At 56.5% G+C, this 24,890-nt stretch overlaps 1 protein-coding gene across 1 annotated transcript in view; it reads left to right on the top strand.

Moving 5' to 3' along the window:
• Positions 1–23,887, top strand: part of ADAMTS7 (ADAM metallopeptidase with thrombospondin type 1 motif 7) — a 47,785-nt gene extending 23,898 nt beyond the window's left edge. Inside the window, exons 9-24 of the mRNA XM_053595069.1 lie at positions 7,349–7,493; positions 8,387–8,479; positions 8,875–9,020; positions 10,306–10,475; positions 10,719–10,852; positions 12,235–12,355; positions 13,522–13,766; positions 14,045–14,186; positions 16,220–16,346; positions 16,803–17,016; positions 17,324–18,700; positions 19,376–19,528; positions 19,888–20,061; positions 20,142–20,288; positions 21,322–21,484; positions 23,588–23,887. Of these exons, the coding sequence (XP_053451044.1) occupies positions 7,349–7,493; positions 8,387–8,479; positions 8,875–9,020; positions 10,306–10,475; positions 10,719–10,852; positions 12,235–12,355; positions 13,522–13,766; positions 14,045–14,186; positions 16,220–16,346; positions 16,803–17,016; positions 17,324–18,700; positions 19,376–19,528; positions 19,888–20,061; positions 20,142–20,288; positions 21,322–21,484; positions 23,588–23,745 (3,709 nt within the window). The 3' untranslated portion in view covers positions 23,746–23,887. The remainder of the gene's footprint in view (positions 1–7,348; positions 7,494–8,386; positions 8,480–8,874; positions 9,021–10,305; positions 10,476–10,718; positions 10,853–12,234; positions 12,356–13,521; positions 13,767–14,044; positions 14,187–16,219; positions 16,347–16,802; positions 17,017–17,323; positions 18,701–19,375; positions 19,529–19,887; positions 20,062–20,141; positions 20,289–21,321; positions 21,485–23,587) is intronic.
• Positions 23,888–24,890: the final 1,003 nt, after the last annotated feature.

The following is a 24,890-nucleotide window of genomic DNA, read 5'->3' as shown; positions in this document are numbered from 1 at the left end:
TGCAACTATTTTTTTTTTTGAGACAGAATCTCACTATGTCACCCTCAGTAGAGTGCCATGGTGTCACAGTCCACAGCAACCTCTAACTCTTGGGCTTAAGCGATTGTCTTGCCTCAGCCTCCCAAGCAGCTGGGACTATAGGTGCCCAGCACAATGCCTGGCTATTTTTTGTTGTAGTTGTCACTGTTGTTTAGCTGACCTGGGCTGGGTTTGAAACCACTAGCCTCAGTGTATATGGCCGGCACTCTAACCACTGTCTATAGGCGCACAGCCAGATCCCTGGAACTACTTTTGGGAGGGTAGCTTTTTGATTTTTTATTTGTTTGGGTGGAGCACATCCTGAAGTAACTTTGTGAGAAAGCGTGCAGAGGGGCAATTTGCCTCTCTGAAAGTATCTTTATTCTTTTCTTATATCTGATTGATAGTTTGATTTGAGATCAAATTCCAGGTTAGAATTTACTTCCCTCAGATGTCAAAGGTATTTTTCCAATGTCTCCTGGTTTCCATCATTGCTATGGAGCAGTCCTATGCCACTCTGATTCCCAAGCTTTTGAATATTACCTTTTAACTATGGAGAAACTTTTAGGATTCTCTCACTCTTTCACTTGTTCTCTCTTTTCCTTTCCTTCCTCCCTCGCCCCCTCCCTCCCTTCCTTCCTTCCTTCTGATTTTAAATTTCACAATTATGTGCTTTGGTCTATTTTAATTTGGGGGGCTGCTCATTGGGCCCTTTTAATCTAGAAACTCATGTCTTTCAGTTCTTGGAAATGTTTTTGTATTATTTATTTGATCATTTTCTATCTTCTGTTTTCTTTTTCTGGAACTCTTTTTCTTTTGGCCAGGGTTGGGTTTGAACCCGCCACTTCCGGCATATGGGGCCAGCACCCTACTCCTTCGAGCTACAGGCGCTGCCCTTTTTTCTGGAACTCTTAATATTCATCTGTTTTCTCACTTTCTTATTTTACTCTTTCTTATCTTTCTATTTTCTGGGAGAAATCCACTTTATCTTCATCTTACAACCCTTCTATTAATTTTTTTTATGTTTTACTTTAAAAATTTTTAACTTTCCTATTCACTGAATTCAAGTTGAGTATCTTTACCCATAATGTGAAAATGCTTAGGACCAAAGGTGTTTTAGGTTTAGGATTTTTTTGGATTTTGGAGCGTTTGCATTATAGGTTCAGGATACCAAATCTGAAAATCCAAAATCTCTAATGCTTTGGTGAGCATTTCCTGTGAGCATCATGTTGGCACTGAGGACATTTTGGTTTTGGAGCATTTCAGATCTTACATTTTCAGATTTGAGATGGCAGACGTGTATTCCTTTTTTTAAATCCTGTTCTTCTTTCACTAGTACAGTATTTTATCTTTCTGAAGTGATTACTTAAATGGATTTTATTTTTTTCTTCTCTCTGAAATATTTTTGTTTCCTTTGGATTATTATTATTTTAAGAGACAGAGTTTCACTTTCTTGCCCTCAGTAGAGTGCTGTGGCATCACAGTTCACAACAACCTCCAGCTCTTGGGCTTAGGCAATTTTCCTGCCTCAGCCTCCTGAGTAGCTGGCACTGCAGGCACCCACCATAATACCTGGTTATTTTTTGTTGCAGTTTGGCTGGGGCCAGGTTTGAACCCACCACCCTCAGTATATGGGGCTGGTGCCCTACTCACTGAGCCACAGGTGCCGCCCCATGGATTGTTTTTTAAAAAAGCATTCAGGGCCAGGCATGGTGGCTCATGCCTATAATCCTAGCACTCTGGGAGGCCAAGGCAAGAGGATCCTTTGAGCTCAGTAGTTCCAGACCAGTCTGAGCAAGAGTGAGACCCCATCTCTACTAAAATTAAAAAATCAAAACTAGTAGGGTGTTGTGGCAGTTGCCGGTAGTCCCAACTACTCAGGAGGCTGAGGCAGGAGGATCACTTGACCCCAAAATTTGGGGTTGCTATGAGCAAGGCTGATGCCATGGTACTCTGCCCAGGGTAATAGAGTGAGGCTCTGTCCCCCAAAATAATAAAATGAGTTGAAATTAAATTTCTTCATGTTAAAGTTTTTCTTCAAGTGTCTTGGCCATATTTTTCATGTGAGAAGGAGACATAGATATGCCGGTGGGAGGCCTATGGACTCGGGCAGGACACATAGGGCTGTTTTTTAGGAGATCCTAAAATGTCTCTGGGGTCATTGTTCTGAGTGAGTTAGTTTTCCTGGGGTGGGGGTGGGGGGCAACTCCTCTAGTCTTTTTTTTTTTTTATTAAATCATAGCTGTGTACATTAGTATGATCATGGGGCACCATACACTTGGTTCATAGACCATTTGACACATTTTCATCACACTAGTTAACATAGCTTTTGTGGCACTTTCTTAGTTATTTTGCTAAGACCTTTACATTCCACATTTACTAGGATTCACATATACCCTTGTAAGATGCACCGCAGGTGTAATCCCATCAATCCCCCTCCCTCCACCTCCCTCCTCCCTCCCTCCCCTCCCTTTCCCCCTTCTCCCTATTCTTAGGTTGTAACTGGGTTATAGCTTGAAACTCCTCTAGTCTTTTCCTGGGAGAGTGTAGGTGTGGCCGCAGCATTTAGGCATCCAAATAGGGAAGAGGCAGGTGTCCTGACGTTTCACTTTTCTCTGTAAAATCCCTCTGCCTTGGGCTGTCATCTGTGTGTGGTGTTCCTAGGCCAGATCCTTTTGGTTCAGCTTTCCAGAGAGTGACCCTTGGCCTTCACTGGGCAGGGAGGTGGCAGTTTCCTGGCCACTCAGGGTTATGGAGGGCACCCTGAGTCTGGCTGGTTCTCACAGACTTTCAACCAGCCTTCTGTTTCTAGTCCTACTGGCCCCCAGGCCCCTGGGTTTCCTAGGACTCTAATTCCTGAATCTTTCCTGGTTTGCTCTGGGTGGCTTCTCCCTGCAGGTTTGCTACTGCTCCTCCCCACCCCTCCTGCTTTCTAGCCTCCAGAACTTTGTTGAAATCTCTCACTTGCCATAATCACTTCTCCCTTACCCTTTGCCCTTGTGGGTTTGCGCCTAGTTTATTCCTCCATGTTCACTGTAGTGGGGTTTTGGAAGGGAGCAGAGATAAATCTGCTCATTGTGCCACATTTTTCTTAAAGTTCACTCACTGTGGGGTTTAAGCAGGGATGGACCAGGTCCATTAGAGACAGAAGAGTGAGCAAGGATGCTGGCCCCCTGGTAGGAGGGGGATTCCTGGAGTGGGGAGTGGGTTTGGGAGCAGAGAAAGAAGTTTAGTTTGATGGTTAAGAGCTAGACTCTGGCTCACTCATGTTGGCGAGCAAGTTGCTTTATCCTTTAAGCCTCCAAAGACAGGGGTGTCATGTACCCTACACAAGCATTAAATGAGCAAGCTTGTGAAATGTTTAGCACAGTGCCAACCATGTGCTAAGTATTCAATACATAGTATCTATTATGTATTGAACTAATATGCTGGACTTGAACCAGGGAAGCGGTCCTCCAAAGATGGGGAGAAGAGTGTGTTTCCTCCCCCAGAAAGGGGTGGAGAATGAGAGAAAGTTTGGAAAATCAGAATCGGAGCCACCCCCTCACAGCCCCAGGGGTTGTTCCCAGCTGTCCCCTCTCAGGGTGCCACCCAGCACCCTGGCTCCAGAACAGACAGACAGATGAGTCTCTGTCTTCATTCAGCTGCTGGAATGTGTAAGGGACTTGGCACAGGGCCCGGAGTGAGGGTGGGGGACAGGGTGAGAGCTAGAGCACTGGGGCCTCCCAGAGCCTTGGCACTAGGAAGAAAGATGTGTGCCCCACAAGTGGAGCTGTGCTTGGGAGGGAGAATCTCTGCCCCAGGTCATTTTATGTCTTCCCCTCTGCATCCTGGGAATCCAGGAGCAGCATGTTCCCTGGGCCCAGAAGAAGGTGGAAGGCAAGGGGGTGCCCAGGTGGGCAGAGTGGTACCAGTCTCTCTCATAGCAGAGGGTGGGACAAGAAAGAGGACAGGCCCCATCTCAGCGGGCTGGGGGACAGAATGAGTGGGATTTATACAAAATGCCAAATGTGGGGGTTGGGCATTGGTTCTGGGGCTCAGGGGAATCTCACAGGCAGCCATAGACCCTACCCCACTGGACTGTACACCCCCCGGCTTCCTGCAAATAGACGTTTATCGGGCTGCGTAGACCCAGACAAGGCTGAATGCAAACTCTTGGTCTTGCTGTGTCCACAGACACCCATGCACGGCAGGCCCTGTGTAGGTACAGTGGCAAGGGTGACAGATGTGGTGCCTCAAGGCCCTCACCAGCTGGGGGGGAAAGACAGATGACAGTTCGGGATAACTAGCAGATAACTAACTATGGCAGATAGCTCTTGTGGGTGGGATGTGGGATCAGGGGAACGCCTCTTGGCGAAGGAGCCCTAGAGCTGCCCTCCACAGGCCTGTGGGAACGCCTGTGGAAGAAGGGTGCTGCGGTGGAGGCAGGGCCTGCCAGGACCAGGAATGTGGGTAGAGTAAAGAATCTTCAGCAGGCAGTAGAGGCCTGGAGGGAAGCTTCCAGAGCCAGTCCTAGGTTAGCCTGAAAAACTCCAAGAACCTTTCTGGGCTGAGAACTGCTTTAAGGGAAGAGGTCACAGCATTTCCTGAGCCTCAGCTGGGATGGGGGTTGTGGAGGAGAGGCCCTGGAAGCAGGGTGTCTGAGGGAAAGAAGCAGGCCCAATCGTGTGTGGGGCCCTGTGGCCTCACCACCTACAACTCCACACTCAGAACCAGGAGTGGTGAGAGAGGAAGGCACTCAGGTCTTTCCTATAGGAGGTGGGCGACTCTGTGATCTCTGTGGGACTGCCCAGCCCCACTATAATTAGCATGAGGAGAGGGGCAGAGGGGAAAGGCTGACAGGCTTGGGGACCCTGGCGTGTGTCAGCAGCATGAGAAACCTGGCAGTGGGCCAGCCACAGGAAGGAAGGGCCGGCTGCTGGCTGCCTGTGTGATTTTTCCCAAGTAGACAGTGCTATTTATATCTTTATTTTGGAATCAGCCTCTTATACTCTTCAGATGAGTAGTTGAATGCCCAGAGAGGGTGAGGGGTGGCCCAGGGCTGCAGGCATCCACAGCTGAGCAGAGAGTGAAATTTGGGTTTCCAGTGTCCCAAGCAGTACCTCGTCCTGAGTATGGCCCTGATTCTGGCCATGGGTCCTGTGGGGCCTGTTAGAGTCTTTGCCTCATGCCCCCTCCCTTCTCACACATGCAGCGTGGGCCTGACAGGTTGTCATTCCAGCTGCCTAGGAACAGGCCCTTACGCACTGGGTCCAGCCCTAAGCAAAGGGTGGTTGTGGGCTGGGGCACATCAGAGATCTCATCGTGTGTCAGGTAGCCCACTGGCTGGATCTGGGTCACAGAGGGTGAGCCTCGGGCCACATCCTTGAGTCACAGTTCACTAGAGGGGAGGAGGAAACCCAGGGCTGTGCTGACCCCACCACCCCCAGCTGACGCTCTGTCCTGGGTCCAGGCCCTGGGAGCCTCAAGCTTTGGGAACACCCTGGATACTCCCTTCTTAGCTCCAGGACTCAGCTGGCACACATCTGAACTTATATTTGGGGTGAAGTATTTGAGGTGGGCTTGTGGCTAGAGGGGAGGAGCCCTGTGCTGGGGGCAGCCCAGAGATGGACACGATGTGGCGCTGGCTTCAGATCCTGGCCATCGTTTTCCTTTCATGTGACCTGGGCCAAGTGACTCTGCTCTGGGCCCTGTGTGTGTAGAAAAGATACTAATTAGAGTCTTCTGCCCAGGACCTTGTGAGGCGCAAATGGGAGGGTACACACCAAGCCTAGCTTGTGCCCACCTGAGACACAAGGGCCACATCCCATGTCATTTGCCTACTCCCATGTTAGAGGGATCCATTTCCAGCCAGCACAGGTCCAGCTAATTCCAGGAGGATCCCCTAGACTCAGAGTCTAGTCACCTGGCTTTGTTCCCTGTATCTCTGGGAGCCAGGGGCCTGTCACTGGCTAGGGGACTTTAGAGACCATACAAAACTCCCAGCCCTCCCCTCGCCTCCCAGCTTCCAGGCTAAAACCTGGAATCTAGGATTCCAGGGCCTGGCCTCCTCCCAGCCTGGCCCCACACCTGCTGCTAGCAGCACTGGCCTTGCTTCTTGACCCCGTCACCTTCTCCCAAGCCTCTCTGCACCCTGTGGTATCTCCTCTCCCTGCTAGACCCCAGGATCTGTCCCCCTACCCTCCTTATCTGTGCCTCCTCTAGCCCTGCCTTCCCCAACCATGAGTGTATGCGCATCCTGGCTTGCTGGCCTGGCACTAGCTGCCCTCAGGCCTCCCAACCTAGAGAACCAGAGGGTTTGCGCTGCCCACCCCTGCCCAACCATGGGCCTCAAGTTCCAAAAGTCCTGCCTCCCTCTGTTGCTTCTGTCCACGTCCTTGCTGCCTGGGCCTCCCCCAAATCCTGACTGTCCTCCTGGCTCAATTCTCCATAGTCAGTGCAGCCTCCAGAAGGTTCCCAGACCCTCCAATTTCTTCAGGACAGCAGGGAGTCCTGGGTGGGCTGGTCAGCGTGCCAGGGCACTCGTGCTCCTAAGTGTCGCCATAGTGGGGCCTGCCCGGGACCCAGCAAGGATAGCAGGATGGTCCCTGGTCCCAGAGGCAGTAGTTGTTCCTGAGCGCACAGGGCGGGGCGGTGGCAGAAGCAGACATAGGCCAGGCCCTTCACCTCCACACTCCCTGCTCTGTGCCGTTGTCTGAGCAGCGTTGTCTCACACCACCCTACCAGCTGGAGTTTGTGATGGATGCAAACTGTGCCTGCTCAGGTCTGCCCTGCCCCTGTTGCTGCCAGGGATCGTTGGCTAGAGGAAGGCAGGGGTAGGCAGGGGCCAGCCCCACGGTAGGGTAGGGGTCGGCACAATGGCCCGTGGGCTTTCTCCCAGGGCAGGGAGCTTGTCCTTCCACAGATGGCCCTAGGCCTCTGCCCAGGTGGAGCTGTCAGAAGCTCTCTGTCAAATCAGCTGTGACGTGATGTTCTCCAGACCCTTGTCTGGCCTGGCTCTAAGGTCTAGGCTGGGGCCAGGAGCTGCAGGGACTCAGAGCGAGGCCATGTGAGGGCCTGATGGTCTAGGAGGCCTTCTGAGAGAAGAGCCCTTTGGCTGCATTTCAAGGAGAGAGGCTTCATCAGTGGGGCTAGAGAAGGGTACGTAAATAGCCTGTGTCCAGCCTGGCACTGGGCTTGGGGGCAGCATAGAGAGGGCAAGAATGCCTGGAAGTCCCCAACAAGTTCAGGGCTCTGCCATTTTCACCTCACCTGCTCTCCTGGGCACCGAGGCCTCTTGTAGCTTTCACAGACTGTCCCCTCACCATGTTCTCCCATCTGACCTCTCTAGCCGTGGGTGGGGCCTGTGCCTGGACGACCCTCCTGCCAAGGACGTCATTGACTTCCCTGCAGTACCACCTGGTGTCCTCTATGATGTGAGCCACCAGTGCCGCCTTCAGTACGGGGCCTACTCTGCCTTCTGTGATGACATGGACGTGAGTGAGCACATCTGGCATGGGGGGTGTTGGGGACCCAAAGGACAGGAGCCTCCGATCATAGCCCTCACTGGCCTACACATACCAGCCTGAGAGGAGCCCTGTCTGGCTTGGGCTTAGTCCCCCTGTATGACAACTCAAGACACAAAGTGGCCTGCAGGAGAGGCCCAGGATGAGTGGCCACAGATCCAGGTCTGAATTCTGGGTCAATCCTTTGCCAACTGTGGGACTTGGGGGAAGTCCCTTAACCCTGCTGGTGCTGGCCTGCAGAGGGAAGGACAAGCTGTGCTGTGGGTCCTGAGACCGCCTGAAGGGGTCTTCTAATGGGGTCTCTCTAGAGGAGTGGGCAGGGCTACTCTGAGCTGCAAACCTGCTCTTCGGGTTTGTTTCAGTCCCAGCCCAGGGACCCCATAACCCACATGGTGTAGAAAGGAAGTGGGTGGGAGGTGGGAGTAGACAGAAAATGAGTGGGGGATGATGGCGCCCGGAGCTCAGTGGTTAGGATGCCAGCCACATACACCGAGGCTGGCGGGTTCAAACCCAACCCAGGCCAGCTAAAGCAATAATGATAACTGCAACAAAAAAAATAGCCAGGCGTTGTGGTGGGTGCCTGTAGTCCCAGCTACTTGGGGGGCTGAGGCAAGAGAATCGCCTTAAGTCCAAGAGTTTGAGGTTGCTGTGAGCTGTGACGGCACAGCACTCTACTGAGGGCGATATAGTAAGACTCTGTCTCAAAAAAAAAGAAAGTAAGTGGGGGCTTTTGGGGGTGATCATGTCCGCAGCAGACCCCTACCATGTGGAGGGGTGCTCAGAGGACTCTCTTGGGGACAGGGAGGGGACAGGGCGGGTGATGGCACTGGGGAGGGGGTGAGAGTGTGCCCTCCTCCTCACAGAATGTCTGCCACACACTCTGGTGCTCAGTGGGGACCACCTGTCACTCCAAGCTGGATGCAGCCGTGGACGGCACCAGGTGCGGGGAGAGCAAGGTAGGGGATGTCCCCAACCCCAGCTGCGGGGATGTCTGTACCTCAGGTCAACCTTACCCTGCGATCTTGCTTGTGCTCTCAGCAGACCCCAGCTCTTTATGCCCCAGCTCCCCATCTGCAAAATTGAGGCATTGCGGGCAGGGCTTGATTCCATGACTCTCTGAGAAGTCTTCAGCTCAGAGTCAGGATGTGGACCTTATTTTATTCCTTGCTCAGCTCCACCGTGTGGCCTGGGGCACGGGTGATTGTGAGGAGGCCTCTCTCACGCCTTTGATCCTTCTCCTCTGTGCCTTTTGGGGCCTTCCCTCACACTTCGTTCTCACTAGGGTCACTGGTGATCCAGGTGACTGACAGGCTTGGGAGTGAGGGTGCTCTACCTCTGTCTGTCTCGGTAGTGGTGTCTCAATGGGGAATGTGTACCTGTGGGCTCCCGGCCCGAGGCTGTGGACGGTGGCTGGTCTGGCTGGAGTGCCTGGTCCGTCTGCTCGCGGAGCTGTGGCATGGGTGTGCAGAGCGCTGAGCGGCAGTGCACACAGCCTGCGTGAGTGCGGGGCCCTGGGGCACCCAGGGTGTGGGATCGAGGGACTCAAGCAGAGTCAGCCAGTTGTGTGGAGCTTGCTATGTCCCAGCCACCAGCTCTTAGGAGTGTCCGTATAATGGCCAAGCCTGGAGTGTCTAGGCCACATTTGGTCACTTCCAGGGAGTGTTTCGGAGGCTGACAGGGTCTCCCTTGCAGATCTGCGACCGCTGAGGTCTAGAGAAGGGAGGGACTCATCCAGAGGTCACTCAACAAAGCAGCAGCTGGAGGGACAGGAGAGGGCAGTGGTTAGGAGCATAGCCCCTGGATGGATCAGGGCTCAAATCCTTTCTTCACCCCTTGGGCAAGGGCCTTCTGCATCCTTCTCTGGGCCTCAGTTTCCCTGTCTGTTTAATGGAGCAGATGAAGTCATTGTCAGGTATAAATGCAGTTGACAAAGCAAAGGTGTCTAGCCCTGCACCTAGGCCACAGGCAACACACAGCTGGGGCTGCTTAGTGGCATCAGAGTTACCACCATGGGTCCAGGATGAGATTGGATAGCACTGATAGGTGGCTGTGTGGCCTGAGGTAAGTGACTTCACTTCTCTGGGCCTCAGTTTCCCCATCTGAAAGGTTTGCTATGAAGATGCAGTGAGTGGCCAGCAGTGTCATGTGTCAGAGGGCTGCCAGCCCCTTTGGCTGAGCTCCTCTTCACTAGGCTGCTTTGGGCAGGCACATGGTTCAGAACCAGCCCACCTGGGGCCTGGTGCTTGGCAAAGACAGTGGTTTTCCCGTCCCCGCCTGCTGGCCTCCAGGTGTGGACCTGGGTTGGGCCAGCTGCCCTGGCCTAGGGGGACAGAGAGCTCAGGTACCATGCTCTGGCAGACCTCTTGGCTGGCTGGGGGACTCCTTTTGACCCAGCTGGAGTGCTGCCACCAGCAGTGAGTGTGAGGACTCCAGGGGTCTTCGGGACACTGGATCTTCTGGCTGGAGACACAGAGAAGCCCCCTCAGCCGGTGCCGGTCATGTCCACTGCTTGTCTCAGGTCTCAGCAGCCCTCTGCCCAGGCAGTCCCAGCTGCATTTTATAGATGAGGAAACTGAGGCCCAGAGGGTGGCTGAATGCTTGCCCATGGTCACACAGCAGGTGGGGGGCAGAGGGTGGGCAGCATGAGCAAGGACTGAGCAGGGACAGGCAGCAGAGGCCTCTGGGTGTGAGGGATGCAGAAGGGAGCTGCTCACTCCTGGTCTGGCCACGTGGGAGGCACCCACTATGCCCTCACTGGGCCCCCACCTGGCTCCCCCCACAGGCCCAAGTACAAGGGCAAATACTGCGTGGGTGAGCGGAAACGCTTCCGCCTCTGCAACCTGCAAGCCTGCCCCCCTGGCCGCCCATCCTTCCGCCACATCCAGTGCAGCCAGTTTGACGCCATGCTCTACAAGGGCCAGCTGCACACATGGGTGCCTGTGGTCAGTGACGGTGAGTCCTGCTGCCCACAGGGACACTGAGGTTCAGAGGGCTGGTGTAGGCGGGAGGCCCAGTTGCCTGGCCCTGGGCTGTTCCCACTGTTTGCCAGGGCTTTAGCCTTGTAGAGAGCCACCAGCCCAGCCAGACTGCAGCCCGGCTCGGGAGACTCTGGCTGAGGTGCGTCATGGAAGGTCTTCAGGTAGCTCCACAACTCCTGCCCTGGCTGTCCGTCATGGCTCCTCACTTGGCCCACAGTGAACCCCTGCGAGCTACACTGCCGGCCCTTGAACGAGTATTTTGCTGAGAAGCTGAGGGATGCCGTGGTTGATGGCACACCCTGCTACCAGGGCCAGGCCAGTCGGGACCTCTGCATCAATGGTATCTGCAAGGTGCGCCTGGGTGGGAAGAGGGCTCCCAGCACCACTGCCCCAGGTCTGCTTGTTCTCCTCTGGTCCCTTCTGGTCCCCCTCTGCCTACCCTCCCCAGGCTGTACCACTGGGCTTTCCAGCCAACCCTATCCTCCCTGCGACATCTAAGGCAAAACTGGCATTGGAGACCCGCCCAGTCGGGCCTCACACCCTTGCCCCCCGCTTCTGCCTCTGCAACGTTGCCTTCCCACCTCACCCCCGCAATTGCCCCCAGCTTTTCCCTGTAAGCCTGTGCTGGCACAGCCCCACCAGGACACCAGGAAATAGGCAGAGGCTCAACCTTTTGCTGGGCTGGCTGACCCTGGGCAGCAGTTTTTTGGGGGACAGAAAGGGGTGAAGTGAGGTGGTCCAGGTGACAGGCAGGGCCCTGAGCCACAGAGAAGTGCTCAGCATTTGGTAACAATTCCTATTCTTATTTTTAGTGACAATGGTGGCCACTGCTCCTTGCTCACATCCCCAGCCACCTACTTGCCCCTTTCTTGCTCTCTAAGCCACAGGGGTGTGAGGCCTCTGCTCAGAGGAGCACCAGCTCCTGAGTCACATCCAGTGCTTTGGACATTGAATCCTGTTTCTGCTCAGGAGCCAATGGTGTGCCCACTCCCCACCCACCCACAGCCTCCTGTAAAAATTTCCCCATTTCTTGTCTCATGTTGCTCATGACACGCTTTTTTTTTTATTGTTGGGGATTCATCGAGGGTACAATAAGCCAGGTTACACTGATTGCATTTGTTAGGTAAAGTCCCTCTTGCAATCATGTCTTTCCCCCAGAAGGTGTGGCACACACCAAGGCCCTGCCCCCCTCCCTCCTTCCCTCTCTCTGCTTTTCCTCCCCCACCATAACCTTAATTGTCATTAATTGTCCTCATATCAAAATTGAGCACATAAGATTCATGCTTCTCCATTCTTGTGATGCTTTACTAAGAATAATGTCTTCCACTTCCATGCAGGTTAATACGAAGGATGTAAAGTCTCCATTTTTTTTAATGGCTGAATAGTATTCCATGGTATACATATACCACAGCTTGTTAATCCATTCCTGGGTTGGTGGGCATTTAGGCTGTTTCCACATTTTGGCAATTGTAAATTGAGCTTCAATAAATAGTCTAGTACAAGTGTCATGACACGCTTTTAAGGGACGGATTGATCTTGTGTCACATCTGAGGAAACTGAGGGTCAGAGGGCACAGCTGTGGCAGGGCAGGGCCCAGGCCAGGGTGAGGGTTCCCGATGCTTGCTCCACCCAGTTAAGAGAAGGTGGAGCTTCCCCCTGCCCCTGGCAGGCCCCTGAGGCTGGGGCAGAGGGCTGCAGTCCAGCACAAGGGCCTCCCTCCCTGTGTGTTGCAGAATGTGGGCTGTGACTTTGAGATTGACTCGGGCGCCATGGAGGACCGCTGTGGTGTGTGCCATGGCAACGGCTCTACCTGTCACACCGTGAGCAGGACCTTTGAGGAGGCTGAGGGCCTAGGTATGAGGGGGACCACTGCAGGGGAGGGGTGTTCTCTTAACTGGGTGGCCCTTCCCTGCCTCTCCCAAGCCCCAACCTCTGGCCCTGTGGTCCCCACTAGGGCTAGAGATGGCAAAGGGAAGCCTCCTTGCATGGTCTGGATTCTTATAGGAGTCAGGGGTTCCCTGGCCCAGGTGCAGAGACTTGTTCTCATGGGGTGTCCTGCTGTCTTAAGGGCCCCAGGCAGAGCCAGCCAGGCTTGTGTGTCCCTGACCCCTTGCCCCTAGGGGGTTGTTGTCTTCTTGTGACTCTTCAGAAACCCTCCAGCTCTACTCCCTGGGCTCAGGGCCTGTTTTGCAGACATTGCCTCAGACTGTGTGCTGGGTGATGGGGACACAATGGTGAAGACTTTGCAGACTGGCAGGATGATAGCCCATTAGTGTGACAAAGGCAGTGGAGGGAGGCCCAGAGGGCTGTGAGAGCGCTGAGTCAGGGAAGACTTCCTATATGAGGTGGAGGTTGAGCTGAATCATAAAGGACTCAGACGAGGTCAGGAGGGGCATTCCAACCTAGGAAAGAGCTTGTGCCAAAGCCTAGAGATCAGAAAACATGTGCCGTGTCTGGGTGCTGCAAGGGAGGCCTTGACTGCCAAGCCAACAAACGTAAATTTCATCCTGGAGATACAGTGCAGTGTGGAGGCTGCGTCATATCCCAGCAGGATGTCTCTGTGCCTGTTTGCTCATCTGTAAAATGGGGCTAACAGGATACCTGTACTGTGGGTTATTACACATGAGCTAACACACATAAAGAGCTTAGTGTGGTATCAGATGCCCAAGGGGCATTCCACGAAGGGACAAAAGCAGCAGTGCAGGGATGTGGAGCGTGTCCTGAGGCCCAGAACCTTTATTAAGGTTCTACTGGCCCAGAGTTTGGAGATGAACCCAGCCTTATGACAATAAGACTAGTTTAGGTCCCCAGGAGAGGGGTATGGGCCATGGAGGCAGGATTTGGGGACTTTTGTGAGCTTTTGGTGACCTAAGATAGATTTGAGCATCTATGTTTTAGGGGAGCTCAAATAGTGGAATCAGTGGCATCAGCAGGTGGCAGGTGGAGAGAGAGGCAAAGGAGGGGGGAGGCAGCCAACCCTCTGGCCTTGGGCACAACCTGTGCATTACCCTTGGCCACAGGGTATGTGGACATAGGGCTGATCCCAGCTGGCGCGCGTGAGATCCGCATCGAGGAGGTAGCTGAGGCTGCCAATTTCCTAGCGCTGCGGAGTGAGGACCCAGATAAGTACTTCCTCAATGGTGGCTGGACTATCCAGTGGAATGGGGACTACCAGGTGGCAGGGACCACCTTCACTTACGCACGCATGGGCAACTGGGAGAACCTCACGTCCCCGGGACCCACCAACGAACCTGTCTGGATCCAGGTACTTGCTCCTGAGGCCCAAGTGGAGGGAGCAGAGGTGCAGTCCCTAGACCCAGCCCCTTGGGGCAGGGTGTGACCCTGGAGGGGTGAGCCCTGGGGCAGCCCTACTGCTGGAACCTCTGACCTGGCTTCCTCATCTCTAAGCAGCCCTGTGTGTAGCCCCAGTTGCCAGGGTTGTCTGGGATCAGGTGCCTTAGGGTGCTCAGCCTAGGTGGCAGGACTGGGAGGGCCGATGGTGAGGCTGCCCAGCACTCACAGGGTCCCTGCCTTCCGCCCCAGCTGTTGTTCCAGGAGAGCAACCCCGGGGTGCGCTATGAGTACACCGTCCACAGGGAAGTCCATGGCCATGGCGAGGCCACACCTCCAGAGTTCTCCTGGTACTACGGGCCCTGGACCAAGTGCACGGTCACTTGTGGCACAGGTGAGAAGAGGGGCAGGCATAGCTGCTGCCAGCAAGGGCTTTGTCTTCGGGCAGGGACGCTGCTTATCTGTCAGGCCATCATGGGTTTGGAACTTTGCTTCCCTGAGCCTCAGTTCTCCATCTGTAAAATGGGGCTAGCGATGGTCCCAGCTCATAGGTCCACAGGGAGGGTAGATAGGAAGAGGTACAGTGTGGGCATGTGGTGAGGGCTCAGCTGCTGGTGTCCTCCCCCTCTGCGCTCCCCACTCACTGGTGACTGGTCTCATGCCTGTACTTCTGCTCCACATCGGACACTTGACCCATCCCCCCAAGCCATAGTTGAGGCTGTCCCTGCCCTCCGGAGGCCTAGAACCTGAGGCACCTCCCATTGCCCCGGGGAGGCTTGCAGGGAGCAAGAGGAACAACAGTGGCAAGGCTGTCCCCACCCAACTACAGATCCACCCCCGTGACCCTCCCACACTGACTTAGTCCTTGACCATTTGAGAAAAGTATACCAACGGTCCTACTCCCTCCCCATAGTGCCCTCAGTCTCCCCAGACCCTTGGTCTTCCCCCATCTGACAATATTCCCTCATGACCCCAGTCTCCCACTGCCCCTGATCTCTTCCCCTGACACACACAGGTCGCTGTGTACCTGTGTCTCCTGCTCTGTCCTTGGGTCTCCGCTCATTCCTGCTCTCTCCCCCTCTTTGTGGTCTTCCTCTCTGTCTTTAAATTTACAAAGGCCAAAACCAACAACTACCTTTGTTGCACCAGAAGTTAGAGGGCTTCTCTTTCAGCAAATTGGTAGCTTTGAATGTAGACCAATTAGGAATGTGTTTAGAGGTAAGTTCTAAAACCTGCCCAGTGCTGGAGCAGATGAGGGCTGTTTGTCTCAGGAAGTGCATGCCAGCGTGTTCAGTCCACACTGGCGGGACTGGTGGTGCCTTTAGGGACCTAACCCTCACACTCAGCTCATCACCACATCATCCTTCCCTGCTGCTGGGCTGTCCTCCCCCTGCCTCTTGTGATGCTCCAGACAGGAGCAAGAAGAAGAGAAGGGGTCCCCAGAAAGGGACTCAGGCCTTTCTCTCCCGTGCTCGGACTGTGTCCCAGACCCTGTAGTTGCAAAGGAGCTGCAGTGGGGCATGGCATCAGTAGGTCCCCTTACTGCCCAGGGCAAAGTCAGAGTCCTCCTGCTGGTGAGGAAAGAGGGGCGTGGATATGGGGCTGGGAGCTCAGGGAGGGCTCCCTGAGCAGGAGGAAGGAGGGACGTGGATGTGGGGCTGGGAGCTCAGGGAGGGCTCCCTGAGCAGGAGGAAGGAGGGACGTGGATGTGGGGCTGGGAGCTCAGGGAGGGCTCCCTGAGCAGGGGGCAGAGTGAAGACAGATCCTGCTAGTGGTGGTCCTGCCACTGGGCTTCAATGGGCAATATGGAAGTGATTATCCCAGGTGAAGGGTCTGCAAAGACCTAGGGCGGGCCCTGGAAAAGGCTGTGAAGGCCAGGAACAGTCACAAAACTGGGGGGCTGCAGGGCTTCAGGGCTGCAGAGGAATGGCCAGCTGGGTGTTGAGGTTTTTCTCCAGACTTTTTCTGAGTGCATCGGGAGGGGTGTAGACAATAGAGCGGCCTTGATGCCATGGGTGGGTTTGCATGCTCCTGTAACCTGAGCTTGTAGGATGTGCCAGGCATAGGCTGAGCCTGCACGGGCATGATCACACCACAGTTTTGAGGCAGGTGTTATTGTTGCTCCCATTTCACAGGTGAGTATACTAAGGTTCAGAGAGGCCATGCTTACTGCCCAAGGCCTCTCAGCTAGGAAGAGGTGGGGCTGGGCACCCACCCCATTAAACCTTCACACCCTGCCACCTGCCAGGGGTGGGTTAGGGGTGAGCCCTGGGAGGGAAGTAAGGAGGAGGAAGGGCCCTGCTTTCATCCTGGCATATGCAGTGAGGCCCTGTTCTGGGAGGGTTCTGGGCAGAGGGTGTCTTTGGATGCAGTGCAGCTTGGACAGTGGGTGCCCGGGTCCCAGCTCTGCACGCGTATGTCTCCCAGGTGTGCAGAGGCAGAGTGTGTATTGCACAGAGCGGCAGGCGGGGCCCGTGGATGAGGAGTACTGTGACCCCCTGGGCCGGCCAGATGACCACCAGCGGAAGTGCAGTGAGGAACCCTGCCCTGCCAGGTGACACCCCCAAGCACAGGCCCCACCAGGCCCCTGACTCCCAGGCATCCTGAGCTTGCCATGGGCACCTGTAGCAGCCAGGCTTCTGGCCTCTTCTCCAGGCTAAACCCCCAGGGCTGGCTGCCCCCTGCCCCATCTAGGACCTGGAATGCCCCTGTATAGCCAGCACCAGACTGGATACCTCTGGTCACTACTCTTTGGGTCCCTGGATGTGGACATTGGTCTCAGGTCTTGCCCACCTCCCCTGGGGTAAGGGTAGTAGAATGGAGGAGGCTGTGTGCCATTTCACCAGGCTTCAGGGACAGGCCATTGACCTGGGCTTGGGGCTCTGAAGAGCCATACACCAGACCGAGTCCAGGCTCTGCCTACACCCTGAGTACCTGGGGTCCTGGCCTGGCCCTTGCTGTGGGCCTATCAGTGTCACCTGTCTGATGTCACCTGTGTGCCCCTTGCCAGGTGGTGGGCAGGTGAGTGGCAGCTATGCTCCAGCTCCTGTGGGCCTAGGGGCCTCTCCCGCCGGACTGTGCTCTGCATCCGCAGCGTGGGGCTGGATGAACAGAGCGCCCTGGAGCCACTGGCCTGTGAACACCTTTCCCGGCCCCCTGCCGAAACCCCTTGCAACCGCCATGTGCCCTGTCCAGCCACCTGGGCCATAGGGAACTGGTCTCAGGTGAGTGCTAGGGTGGAAGGGTCCAGCACCTGGCTCTGACCTGGTCTTGGGCTACAGGCAGGCAGACAGCTTTTGTGCCGTCATTACTGCCTGGTTCCTTAGGACCCAGCCCCTGACCCTGAAGCCTCCAGGATCAGGAAGCTCTGGGCAGGTCATGGCCACAAGCCATGGTCTTGAGTTGGGAAGGGCCAGAGAGAGCTGGCTGAAGCCTCTGCCACGGGGCAGTGGACAGGCTACCCCGCCTTGCCCTACTGTCCCCTAGCAGGCCCCTCCTGGCCTAAGCCCCTCACCCTGGCCTCCTTTGCAGTGCTCAGTGACATGCGGGGTGGGCACTCAGCACCGAAGTGTCCTCTGCACCAATGACACCGGCGTCCCCTGTGATGAGGCTCAGCAGCCAGCAAGCGAAGCCACCTGCCCTCTGCCACCCTGCCCTCAGCCTTCGGACGTGCTGGGCTCTGAAGGCTCAGGCAGCGGCTCTTCCAGCCATGAGCTCTTCAATGAGGTCGACTTCATCCCACACCACCTGGCCCCACGCCCTGTGCCTCCCTCATCCCCTGAGCCAGCCAGCATGGGCAATGCCATCGAGGAGGACGACCTGGACCTGCCAGGGCCTGTGTTTGTCGATGACTTCTACTATGACTACAATTTCATTAACTTCCATGAGGATCTGTCCTATGATCCCTTCGAGGAGCCCCATATAGTCCCAGTGGGAACAGGGCATAGGACAGCAGGGCCCCTCGTGGGCACCCCCATGCCTGCTACAGAGCCTCCTGTGGCTGGGGAGGAAGGAGTGCTGGGATCTCAGTCCCCTAGCCCTTGGCCCAGGCAAGCCAGCCCCACCCTGCCCCCACCCTTGGAGCAAACTCCTGAGATCCTCTTGGCCAATTTCTTGCCTGAAGAAGGCACCCCTATGGGGGCCCTGGGCCTTGGGCTCCCCAGCTTGCCCTGGCCTCCTGCTTCAGTCCTTGGCATGCCTACACCTGCTGCCCCTGGGGGTCAAGATGAGCTCCTAGTAGAGGAGGACAGCCAGAGCCAGCTGCCCCCTCCATGGCAGGACAGGACCAATGAGGTTTCCAAGGATGATGAGGAACCTGTGGGCCATAGAGTACCCCTCCTGCCCCCGAGACCCAGCCCCATGCTGCCCCCTTTGCCTACCATTGGACCCACACCCTCCTCTCCTAGACCTGATGTGCCAGAGCTGTGGACAGGGGGCACTGTGGCCTGGAAGCCAGCTCTGGAGGGTGTTCCGGGGCCTGTGGACAGTGAGCTGTGGACCACTGTGGCTCTTCACCTCCTTCCTTCCACAGCTGGTCTACCAGATATTAAGAGTGGGGACAGCCCCCTGGGGCTGGGGACTCCCACTTCTTCACCCTCAGGACTGGGCTTATGGGACCTACAGACTCTGGCAACACCGGGGACCTTCCTTGGGACAACCCTGACTGGCACAGGGCACATGCCCTGGGTGACTGCCCTGAGCCCAGGACCTTTGGGCCAGGCTGAGTCCCCCAGCCCTGAGGCAACCCTGAGCTCTGGGCTACTGTCCACACTAGATCAGAACAGTATCACCGACAGCAGCAGAGCCCCTGAGGCCCAGCCCCTGGACCCCAGCCTGGCCGAGGAGGGGTCTCCCATGGACCTGCTAGCTGCCAGGAATGCCAGCTGGCAAGTAGGAAACTGGAGCCAGGCAAGTGGCATAGGTCAGGAGGGCTGTGTGTTTGTGCTAGACTTCCAACAGTCCAACCTCCTCATCTGAAAATGAGCAGAGCAAGACACAGGCCCTGGCCATTCTGTCTCCTGGGGGGCAGGGAACTGGCCGCCCGTGGTGGGTGGAGGCCCGGTGAGGTGGGAAGAACACTGTCCAGCTCACTATTCTGCCCTCCAGAGGCCCCTGGGGCCAATCTGCCCATCAGGCCTCAGTTACCCTTCTGAGTAGTGGGGAGGGGCAATACAGGGGTGTTTGGGAAGGTAGTGGCAGGCACACATGAGGGTCAGCCAGGGAGTCCCCAGATTGTCTCTGTGGGAAAACTCAGCCCCTTCTGTTTGGAGCTGGGTGGGGCAGGCTGAGGCCACCAGGGCTGGTTGTGCCTCTGGGTTACCCAGCAGTTTGGTATCTGGGACTACAACCCAGACTTCCTTGCCTACCACATGTGGGGAGCAATCAGGATAGTGGTGCTACAGGGTCCCTAGGGACACTTAGTTGCTGGGAGGATTTTATTTTTTATTCTCACGGTGTCCTTGGGAGGTGGGTGGAAGAGTCCAATTCACAGATAAGGAACAAAGGCCCTAAAAAAGGGCCCTGGCTTGGCTGGTGAGGAAGGCCTGGAGGGGACGTGGCCCTCACAGCCTTTGCACCCTGCAGTGCTCTACCACCTGCGGCCTGGGTGCTGCCTGGAGGCCTGTGCGCTGTAGCTCAGGCCGGGAGGAGGACTGCATTCCCGCTGGCCGGCCCCAGCCTGCCCGCCGTTGCCACCTGCGGCCCTGTGCCGCCTGGCACCCAGGCAACTGGAGTAAGGTGCGTGCGTGAGGACGGAGCTAGGCGGGCAGCCCTGGGCAGGGTGGAGCCCTACGTCCCTGTGGCCTGTGTTCTCCGTGGCAGGGGACGACTTTGCACCAGATCGTATTTGATTCCTAATCTCCTGGGAACTGTTTCATCTTTGTTTGGCCTGGTGTGTTTCTCTGCATTTTTTGGCCTCCTCTAGACTTCTTTCACCAGCTGTCCTTTGCTTGTCTTCCTTTTGTCCTATCCCACCTGTTGCCTGAGCCAGCCTCTCCCTGGGGCTTTTCAGGGATTCGCCTGGGTGGGGGAGAGGGTTGGCCGCGGTGTGTGTGGCATGCACACAGGATGTGTCACATGTGTCCCTTGGTCTACAGTGCTCCCGCAGCTGTGGTGGAGGATCCTCAGTGCGGGATGTACAGTGTGTGGACACACGGGACCTCCGGCCACTGCGGCCCTTCCACTGCCAGCCAGGGCCTGCCAAGCCACCTGCCCACCAGCGCTGCGGGGCCCAGCCCTGCCTCAGCTGGTACATCTCTTCCTGGAGGGAGGTGAGGCCTCAGGGTCTGGGGTAAGGCTAAGGGATGCCCTCAGATTTGGCTGCTCCCTGACCCCATCCCTGCCTACCCAGTGCTCTGAGGCCTGTGGCGGCGGTGAGCAGCAGCGTCTGGTGACCTGCCCAGAGCCAGGCCTCTGCGAGGAGGCGCTGAGGCCCCCCAGCACGCAGCCCTGCAACACCCACCCCTGCACACAGTGGGTGGTAGGGCCCTGGGGCCAGGTGAGTTGGGGGTTGCAGGAGGAGTGGTCCCCAGCTGAGCCTCAGTGCATTGAAGAAGAGTTCTTGGGTGCAGTGTGCACCAGCTCCCTGTGGCCGCTACTGATACAGTGGTGACCAGATGAGGTCCCACCCTGCTGGTGCTCACAGCCTGCCAGGAAGAATCATGGACAAAGAAAAATGGACATGTGCTGTGATGTCAGGGAGGGGCCAAGGAGGAGGGCACTTGGGTTGAGGCCTGAAGGAGGGTCAGTGATGCCAAGAACAGGGACAGATGGGACAACAGGGGCAAAATCCTGAGGCAGGAATGGTGAACTGGCAAAGGGGCTTCAGGTGGGCAGGACCTTCCTGCCAGGCCTGTTTATTGCTGAGAGGATCAAGAATCACAGGTCTGGCCCTGACCCAGGCCCAAGAGTGACCCTGGGCAGGTTGCTTGGCCTTGCCAGGCCACTATTTTCTCATCTATAGAATGGGATGGGAGGGTTGCCAGGCCACTATTTTCTCATCTATACAATGGGATGGGACGGTTGCAAGGATTAATAAAGTAACACAGTGAAGTAAAGGCTTGGCAAAACACTGGCAGATTAAACTTACTTTTAAGGCTTTTTAAAAATATCAGACCCTCGTTGAAAAGAATAAAAACTTTCTACCACCTCCCCTGTGTCCCTTGGGCGCAAGGGGTCCCACCCAAGTCTCTGCCCACTGGTGCATCCAGGTTCCATCTAGGGCCCCTGCCCAGGCTCATCAGGCATGTCCTGTGTGAGGAGCTTGAAGCCTCGTGACCCTGAGGGCTGCCCTTGTCCCTATGTCTACCCCTCTGCAGGAGCAGACTGTGCAGTAAAGGGGGTGGCAGTGCCCAGTGGGCCCTGGGAGCAGGACTGGGCCTTCCATGGAGGCAGAGAGCTGGGGCTGGGAGGCCAGTCAGGAACAGGGCTCAAGGACAGCTTCTTAGAGGAGTGGCACTGCCCCTGAGGATGCCTGATTCCCCACGGTGGGGGACATGTGGGACACTCACTCCTTTGCCCACTCTGTGCAGTGCTCAGCCCTCTGTGGCGGTGGCATCCAGCGGCGCCTGGTCAAGTGTGTCAACACCCAGACAGGGCTGCCTGAGGAAGACAGCGACCAGTGTGGCCATGAGGCCTGGCCTGAGAGCTCCCGGCCATGTGGCACCGAGGACTGTGAGCTGGTTGAGCCTCCACGTGAGTGCCCCTTCCCAGGGTTATGGTGGGTTGGGAAGGACACAGGGAAGTGGGGAGACACCATCACCCCAATGGCACTTGCTGGCCCATGTTGCAATATAAGGCATAGGACACCGTGCAGAAGCTGGGGCTGTGCCAGGAGTCAGCAGAGGGAAATGCAGCTACCTGGGTGTCCTGCAGGCAGCTGTCTTTAGCCTTTTGGGAGCATAAGGACAGGCCTTGGGCCCTGGTGGTTGTGTGACCTTGGGTAAGCTCTCTTTCCCTCTGGGTCTTAGTGTCCCCATAGTGAAACTAGAGATGGCCCCAAGGCTGTGTGAGGGCTGGGCCTGGCTAAGACCCCCATCCCCACCTCTGACCTGTCCATTCCTGGCCAGAGGAGGATGGTTGGAGGTGAACAGTGGCTCTGCAGGAAGGGGCCCCTCCCAGGGTCTTGCTAGCTCCCAGCTGCCGGTGGCTTCCGGGCCAGCTGGGACCTCCTGGCAGAAAGGCCTGAGCTGGAGGTGTCTCTGGACACCCCCTATACACACACACTTCCTCTGGCCCAGCCACCCCAGCAGTGCTGTTTGCAGGAAACTGCATGGCCCTGGATCACACCTGGGCTGGCCTTGGGTCACACAACTGCTGTGGCCTTGGGCTCCATTTCCTTTTGCGCCCTCATTGCCTCCTGTAACCCCCATCACTGCAGAATCAAGGTCTGTCTATGTAGAACCCAGTATTGCATGGGTACCCCTCTCACAGTCACCACTGTCCCCCATCGCACGATTGGCATCTTCCAGTCTAGGGTACCCAGAGGCTCAGCACTGTGTGTGTGAAGAGCCTGTCTCTAGGGGCTATCCGTCCCCTGCCCACCTGCCTGCCCATCCCCTTGCCCTTGCAAGTGTTCTCTCCTGCAGCACTGGCTCAGGCCCAGAGTGGCCACTGCTGCACCTTGTACCCCTGCCTCCCATCCCGTTACCTCAAGGCCTGGTGGAAATGCCCCCACCGTGCCCTAGTGCTGGGCCTACTGTTCTTGCCTTCAAGGCTAGGGCTTAGGTAGTTATAGATCCAAGGTGGTTGACACAGGTGGTGAGGCTCAGCACAGGAACTGAGGGCCCCCAGGCCTAGAACAAAGGACGGGCCTGGCCAAGAGGTCCTGGGCTGGGCTACAGGGAGGGCATGTAAGGAGTTTGGGCAGCACTATGAACTGTCCACGGTGACAGGATTTCTGCCACTGGTGAATGGTGGAGGGGCATCCGGAGACGGGTCTTGGACCCTGAGGCCCTAGAATTCCCAGAGTGTTTAGATGGTCTGTGGCAGGACATGTGCAAAGCCTGGAAACTCCAGGATGTGTGGTCACCATGGCAGGGCAGCTGACACAGCATCTGTCTGCCCTGGGAGATGGGATTATCAACAGGAGGGAGCTGAGGCCTAAGAGGTGAAGTGGCTTGTCCCAGGTGGCCCGTGCCACTGGGAGGCAGGTTTGCAGCTATGTATTTGGGAGCTGCCGCCAGGCAGGGATAGAGGAGCCTGCTGCTCCCTCGTGCCCTCTGCAGGGCCCAGGGGATGTGTAGGCTCAGGGCTGGCTATTGCCCTCCTGTTCCCTGCCCCAGGAGGTCTGCTGGAGTGAGCATGGCCTGGGCAGCAGCTGGGGGCTGTCAGCAGCAGCAGCAGCAGCATTGGGAACAAAGCCAGGAGGCTGGCAGCAAGCCATTTCCCCAAATAGACATGGGGCAGGAGGGCCCAGCCAGGCCTCTATCCCTGCCAAGTGGCCTGCAGCCTCCCTCCATCCCAGCAGACCTGGCTCAGTCCCAGTCCCTGCTGATGGCTTAGATGGCCAGGGTTGAGACCTACTCTGCACTGTCTGGGCTGGCTTCTTCTCTTCTCATGGGCATGTGAGGTGGCTGGGGTGGTGGTGGTGGGGTATCTCAGGGCCTTTTCTCCAGAAACATGAGCCCAGAGGCCTAAGAGAGGTGGGACAGGTTTGCAATTCCTGGTTTAGAAGAGACCCTCCAGAAACGGAGGGCCCTCTGCCCTTGAGGGGCTGTTGAGGCCTCTGTGAGGTTGTGGGGAGCCAGACTCCAGGGCCGTGCATCTCTGTCCTACCTGCTTCTGCCTCCCTCGCAGGTTGTGAGCATGACCGTCTGTCCTTCGGGTTCTGTGAGACCCTGCGCCTCCTGGGCCGCTGCCAGCTGCCCACCGTCCGCACCCAGTGCTGTCGCACGTGCCCCCTGCCCGGACACAGTGCCCCCTCCCGGGGCCAGCAGCGGGTCGCCCGCCGCTGACCCGAACCCCAGCCTGAACCAGCGCCAGGACACACAGACCAACTGTTTGACGCACAGACCTCAGTGCCCACCATGGGCCCCTGTGCCCTAATGGTGCTATTCTCCTCCCATCCCCCTCAGAAAAGGTATTTTTTTATTCTGACAGTTGTGTAACATTTATTATTATTTTACATAAATAAGCATTTACCATTCCAAAGGACAGCTTGGCTCCATCGTGGGTTTGGGGAATCTCAAGTTAGAAGCTGCCTCCCCCCCACCCCCCAAAAGGCTGCTGCCCTCAGGGTAGGTTAGCAGGGGACCTGACCCATGAGGGGAAGGAGGGTGCCTAATGTGGACATGGAAGGGCTCAGAAGCCAGGGTGGGTGGCTTTCCAAGGGAAGGCCTGTCTGCAGAGGGCTGGACCATGGAGACAGGGTGCACAGCTTGGCCAATGCTCCTACCACACCCCTGATTTGCTTGGTGCCTCTCGCCTAGGCCCCCCAGTCCTGCCCAGGGCCTCCCACTCTGAGGTCCTCGGAAGCCTGTATTTTCCAGAAACTGAACCACATGTATCCGCCAAGTACCAAGGCCCATCATGTCACCCATGGGAACTGCTCCCCAGAGTGATGGGGCCTGAGGCCTCGTGGGCACCTGCCTGCCCTGTGCTGTGTTAATGCCTCTGCACGAGGGTGGCTGGCCAGTGCCCTTCTGGGGCCCCATGTATCCTTTTCCTCATCTCCATGCTCAGCTGGGGCTGGTCACAGCTGACTCAGGGTGGTCCTTTCCACACTGTCAATCCCCAGTACCAGGCTCTTGCCACACTGACCTGTGGTCCAGCCATCTGGTACCTGCCCACCCACAGCCCTATGCTGCCCATAAAAGCTAGTCCCATGAGGCCAGACTCCGAAGGCACAGAGGTGCACTGCCTTCTCCAGGCCCAGCCTGCATTGTCCCCTCCCATTGGCTGAGCCCTGGACTCAGCCCCTTCCTAACTTTTCCTGACCCGTCTGCCTGGAAGGTGTTCTGTTTATGTCCCTTCTCCAAGTGGGAGGTACCGAGGTTCTGAGAGGCCCCTGCATACTTCTCATTCTGTTTTCCAGTGTATGACATCCCCGACTGAAACGTGATGGGGTCCTGGAGGCATACATGTGGCAGTGCGTAGCCAC

The sequence above is a fragment of the Nycticebus coucang genome, chromosome 6 (genome assembly GCF_027406575.1).
Source record: "Nycticebus coucang isolate mNycCou1 chromosome 6, mNycCou1.pri, whole genome shotgun sequence".
NCBI lineage: Eukaryota > Metazoa > Chordata > Mammalia > Primates > Lorisidae > Nycticebus > Nycticebus coucang.
Note: the sequence above shows the minus strand (reverse complement) of the source record. Positions and strands in the feature narration are given on the sequence as shown.